This window comes from Corvus moneduloides, chromosome 3 (assembly GCF_009650955.1).
Source record: "Corvus moneduloides isolate bCorMon1 chromosome 3, bCorMon1.pri, whole genome shotgun sequence".
Lineage (NCBI taxonomy): Eukaryota > Metazoa > Chordata > Aves > Passeriformes > Corvidae > Corvus > Corvus moneduloides.
In genome coordinates, this window is record NC_045478.1 from 103,393,191 (window position 1) to 103,399,190 (window position 6,000).

At 36.5% G+C, this 6,000-nt stretch overlaps 1 protein-coding gene across 5 annotated transcripts in view; it reads left to right on the forward strand.

Moving 5' to 3' along the window:
• DISP1 (dispatched RND transporter family member 1) overlaps positions 1 to 6,000 on the forward strand; it is an 87,830-nt gene that overhangs the window by 69,017 nt on the left and 12,813 nt on the right. For all 5 annotated transcript variants that reach the window (XM_032103067.1, XM_032103070.1, XM_032103071.1 and 2 more), the window contains exon 3: positions 2,587 to 2,616. In XM_032103067.1, the coding sequence (XP_031958958.1) occupies positions 2,587 to 2,616 (30 nt within the window). The remainder of the gene's footprint in view (positions 1 to 2,586; positions 2,617 to 6,000) is intronic.

A 6,000-nucleotide genomic window follows, 5' to 3' on the forward strand; every position in this document is an offset into this window, starting at 1 on the left:
TGGCTTTTGTCCCAGCAAAAGAATGGAATTCACCATTTCTTTCTCATGAAAACTGATGAGGACTCTTTGTCCACCCTTTTTTTTGGAGGCTGATGGTGTTACTTAAACTGGCTCAATGAAAGCATAATACTTCAAAATTAGATACAGCAACATTTAATTAAGTGGGAAAGATCTGGTTTTGCCATGCATTTCTGTATTTTAGAGCATAACTAAAGAATTTGGGGCATAGTTTTCAGGGATAACTCTCCTATTGACCAATATAATAGAGTCATCACAACAGCTGCAAGGGATTGGTTACACTGCTGGAATTCACCCGGGTGTACCCAGGTTTTTTCAAGGCATGCTTTTCGAAACAAAACAGTTTGATAGCAGGTGTGACCTTTAACCCTCCTTAACTTTGAAGAACTTAATCATCGTAATTTGTTCAGCACTGAATATTTTTTGCAGGTGGAGGAAACAGAGGGAAATGTACTTTGGTTTTGATGGGAAAGGGGAGGATGAGGACATGATTGTGTTGGTATTTTACCCATTTTGTGTAAACCAAATTAGGCAAATTTAATTTTAAAGTAGCCCCTGATGCCTTGAGAAACAGAGACTAGACCAGGAGTAAGGGGATAAGGTAGGTATTTATTTGAAAAAAAACAATTTTACCTGCTAATATAAACCGGAATTGTCGCAGAAACCTTTATAAAGTCAGCACAAATACAAAGCCTGCATTAATCATTGTCCTTGGGTGACTTTGCTTGTGCCAAAGAGTTGTCTGATATTATTGCTCATGGCAGAGCCCATTAAAGCATAGACAAAAACAAGTGACTGAATGTATATGGAAATTCAGATCTTTACAAATGAAAGCTAGAAATCCACGTTTGAATCACAATAGTAACAGTAAAATATGTCGTTTATATTTCTCTCTCATCTGTAAACCCAGGAGTCTATGCTGCAGTTTAAAAAATTGTTATTCCCAACACTGTGGCTTTGCCCCCTTTTCCATACAGTCGGGAAGGCACATTCAGTGAGTGCTCTGTGTTTGGTCCAAGTCTGTGAAAGGGACTCTTCATCCAGAGTCCTGTTACTAACATTCAGATTCAGCTTGAGTGAGTTCTGACTTCAGCACGTGGTTTCTTACCCTCCAGTCTAGCCTGAGTTGGGAAAAGTTGGGTTTGTGGTTGAGGCTGTAGATCAGACAAACAAGCAGTCCCCCGAGCCTGCCTCAACTTCTTTTCAGCCTCGAGGAACTTACTGTTCAAAGTCATTTCAGAACTCAGTTTAGTTGGATTTCTCTACATTCTGGCTGCTGGTGAGTCTTTTGTAGTGGTACCAGCAGTTTTTGGGATTAGTTAAGGAATTGGGTATGTTCAGTACATCTGAAAGTCAGATTTGTGCATCTTGTGAGCGTTGGTGACACTTTATAAATTTAGTCTTAGTTTTTGTGGCTGAATTTAACAGAGAATCATTGTCTGTACCTTTCCTTAATCCTTGAGTCACTGCAACTGCAGATTGGTTATTCTGCTTTTCTTCAACTTCCTCATGGCTGTAAGGAGCAAATTTTACTACTGTGTAGTAGTAAACAACTCTTACTACTTTGAAGAACAGCAAATTTCATTTCTATGTAGTGGATTAAGTTTTTCTGAAAATCTCTGAGGAGTCTGAAGTTTGAACTGTTTATCTGTGTGTGAAGGCATACAAATCTATGCTTTTGGCAACCTTGGTGTGATGTTACTAAATGGTCTGTTTTATGCAAGTACCTGCCTCTTAATTCAGGGCTTTCTGTACTTCTTTAAAGAAATAATATTAAATATGTCCTTGGTGGTAAAACAAATCCATAACTTAACTGAAGCTGTAGTATGGTTACGCCTTTGGAGTGATTTTATGTCACATTCTTGAAAGGACTTGCAGATTCTTCATGAAGTTTTTTTTAAGTGGAATTTATGGGAAACTTTGTGGTCCAGTAGCTAACAAATTGAAGTGCCCGCTGAACAGTGTCAGATAACAATAATTTTCGCTTGGGTTTGCTATCTCCTCCTCAAAATAATATACTTTATATTACATTTTAAGATAGTAACAAAACATTGCATAAAAATATTTTATAGAGGTGCCCTATGTCATTCTGTTTCCTTTATTATGGCAAGACAGAATTTATGGTCAAACTAATTCTTTTTAATGGAATTACAAAGGATAATTAAGAGGTTTTGTGAATTACAGTCAGAACATGGTGCTGTGGTTGTCTGTTCCCATCATATGCAAACTTTGTCATGATTTTCAATAGTATTGAATTTTTATCACATTAGTTTATTTGGTCTCTTGTTGAAAACTGGAAAAGCCTCTGGAGTAGTAATCCCAAAAATTAGCTGCATAAAATTCCACTTTTAAAAACCCAGCTGTCTGTAGCTGTAATTATTCTCTGAACTACTTGTTTGCAAAGACTCAATTGAATATGATTGTGGGCCTTTCAAAATAATTCATATCCTAAAATATCTGATTTTTATAATTTATATGCTTACCCATGTATGAGAATAATTAAACAAATTGATGTGTGCATGCGTATTTCATGCATTCTCAATTACTCTCTTTTTTTCCTTCTTTCAGACCAGCCAGACCATTCAAGTTACCAAAAAGGTAAGGTGCAATGCTGTCACAGCTGAGGTTTGTGGAATTGTAAAGGTGGTAGATGACATGATGGCAAAGCTGTTATTCTCCATACAAAGCAAGAATAAGGAATATTGAAAGAAAATAATAAGCATTCAATTTAAAGCAGATTTTAAACGTATTTCTTTAGGCAGTGAGTAATAAACTTCTGCAACTGCCACGGGAGACTGGAGAGGCAGGGTCCCTCTGCAATGGGTCCCTAAATCAACACTGAAACAAGGAGCCAGGGATAAGTTCCTTACCATCCCTAATAACTTACCTGTGAATCCTGGGGGAGCAGGAAGGGGATAGAACGCACAAGACAGCCAAACTCAGGCTCTATTTAGAGACAGAAAAGCAGTCTTCTCATTAATAATAGGCCAGAATTTAAAATCTATGCAGATTTCAATGCTTCTTGTTTTCAACTATTTTATGGCATTTTTATTACAATCTCTGCCATTCTCTTTGTGTGTATGTACACTACCTCCACAAGCATGGAAACTCCATGCCTCAGTACTTTTTTGATTAAGGGTTGCTCTGAGAAGTGGCTTGGTTGTATCATCAATAGTGATAAACAGACCTGACAGACAAGTTAAGAAAATTCCATCATAGTAGTTTTTAATTCTTCCTAAAACCCCATGCAATCTAGAACGCTGGGTTTGGATTGTATAGGCTCTGTAGCGTGGCAGGGTCATAGAAAATAACAGAGCATTGTGTCTAAAACTGTCGGCGCATCAGTAATGGCAGCAAGAAACCATCTCAAGTGAAATATGTTAAAAACACAATCCATCTTTAGCATTTGCTGTCAGTGAAGAGCAGGCCTGTTTGTTAAGTATCTGTTTTGAGTTACAGAAGTCTGTGTGTTGATGCGATTTGGGTCACACAAATCTCTCTTGCTCAGAGTGAGCTTTTTACAATACAGAAACTGTATATGGTACATTTCTGTCTCTGTATGAGCCTGAGGAGTGGTTGAACCTGAGGACATCTGTATATAGGGGCTGAATTGAAAAGTTAACTCTAGCCACACATTATACTGTAGCTTAAAATGGGAAGAAAAACTAAACACTAGCTTTTTTACCCTCTCCTTTTGAAGAAAACATCTGAGGTCTGGGATCACCTTTGGACAAACTGCTTGAAAACAGTGGTGCTTTTAGTGGTGCTAAATATAGATTGAATTACTGTATCTCCTAAGCATTTTGAATTACGTAAAACATGAAGGGAAAAAAACTAAAAACAAATCAAACCTCTTATAGGTGTGTGGAAAACATCAGGAGGAAATAAATTAATGAAAGCTATATGCATTTTAATGGTACATAGCTAGTTAAAATTAGTACCATTCTAACAGACTGAAAACAGGGCAAAATGGCATAAAAAGTGGTATTTCACTCAGTGTCAAACTTACATGAGTTCAGCATTCAGTACTGGAATAGTTTGGATGAAAAAGAAAGAAGAAAAGGTATCAGTGTGGATATATGTCTAGGTCACTGCACAACCAAAAAACAGTTTTAATGAGGCATCCAAAAGTGGGAGGTTTTATCCTGATTTAGGAAGGATGTGCTTAGCACTAAGGATATCCTTTCTGAATGTGATTCCTCCACTGAGGAATTGATTTAAGCATTTTCCCCTTAAAGTCAGGCATTTTGAGGCAAGTGGTCATTTATGCTGAATCTATCAGGGCAGTGGCTTCCTCTTCAGAGGAAAGAAAAAGTAACTAAATTCATGTAATGGCTTTTTAATGGGTAAAAAATTTAAAAACCTGCCATCTCTTTAGCCATGTATGGTGGGATGGGATTGAGGCTGCTTTTTAGGCAACTTGGTGGGAGCCAGAGCCCTCAGCAGCACTAAATGATGCTCAGACAGGTAAAATTAAACATGGAGTGGTCAGTCCTTTTGTCAGCCCAGGTCAGCTTTGCTTATCAGAATTTCAATATGTGGTATAAGAAACAGAAGAAATTTGCAGGTGTAAACAAGCACTTACTGTGTTCTGTATGTGGCTTATTATCACATTAGACACTTAGGACAGAATTTCTTTTACAGCTGATAGAATTTACCCAATTTAAGACTGCTCAACTGAGAATGGAAGTGTAGAGACAACATGTCAAAGTGGTAAATCTGGCACTAGTGATGAATAGGAAAATAAAACTTTGGGGTATAACTTTTATGACTTCAGAGCAAATGTCTGTAATGGCTAGTCAGTCTAGCTTGGTGTTTATAAAAACATTTAGTCCTATAAATAGGAAAATTCTATTAGGTCATTTACTTCCCTTCACTTCTACTTTGTACAATTGCTCATTTGGCAAGCTGCCCCTTTGTGACTGACTTTAATGAAAACTTTGACTTCAGATTGCTTTTCAAGCTTTTGCTAATTAACCTCTTGTGTGAACATGTCAGAGTTTACCATGTTTACCTAATGGGAAATGGAGAAACACCCAGTGCTTTGGATTTCCTTGCTCCCTAAAGCTCTACTTGGACCCCTAGAGGTGCCTATTTCCACATGCTATGGAAAAACAGGAATAAGCTTGCTCATGCCATGGATTTTGCAGTCAGAATGTTGGGAAACCACTGCTGGGGTGTGGAGATGGACAATCCCTCTCTTCTTAGCAGCAGGACAGAAAATTTCTGTCGAGCTGACAATTGTAATGTGATTAATTAGGAAGTTGCTCTTAAAACTGAAAAAGAGCCATAATCTTTTGAGACAGTAGAAGTAAGTAAAGGAGCTTTCTGCTATAAACTTTCATGTTATGCTGCTTGTTAAGTTGAGGAAATAAGAGTGGAGATCTTCTTAATCAATATTTAGTGTGTACAGAGACCATTTGTATAGAAGGATTCATAGCCTGTAGTTTCTTTTCTAATGCCTCTATGAGACTTCCTGTACTCTCTCTGCTCCCAATATTAGACAATATTGCTTTTGAAACATAAACTCTATGAATTTGAGTCTTTATTGGAAGAAAAATAATTTAGAAATTAAGATTTCTTGGTTTCACTTAATTTTCTGAATTTTGCTGTTGAATTAACAAAAATAAGAATATTTTTTAAAAATAATAAAAATTGGGTTTGTATTTTTAGAATACAAAAATTCCTCCACTCAAAATTTAGAATAAACTAGGTGTTAAAATCCAAGGATGGATGTTATGCTGTAAAACTAGACAATTAATGTTGATCAGTTTATGCATCATGTTGCCAATCCCTTGCATCTTTGAACTACAAAAGATTTCATGGATCATAAGTATGTAAGGTTTGAATTTTTTTTAATGGCTGTTTCAAAAATAGAGGAAATGTTTTCTTTGGGTTCTACTTTAAAAGTGATCTTTTTCTTTCTTTGATTTTTTTTCTTTAAAATACTTAAGTTTGTAAAAAAAAGAACTAAGGATGTTT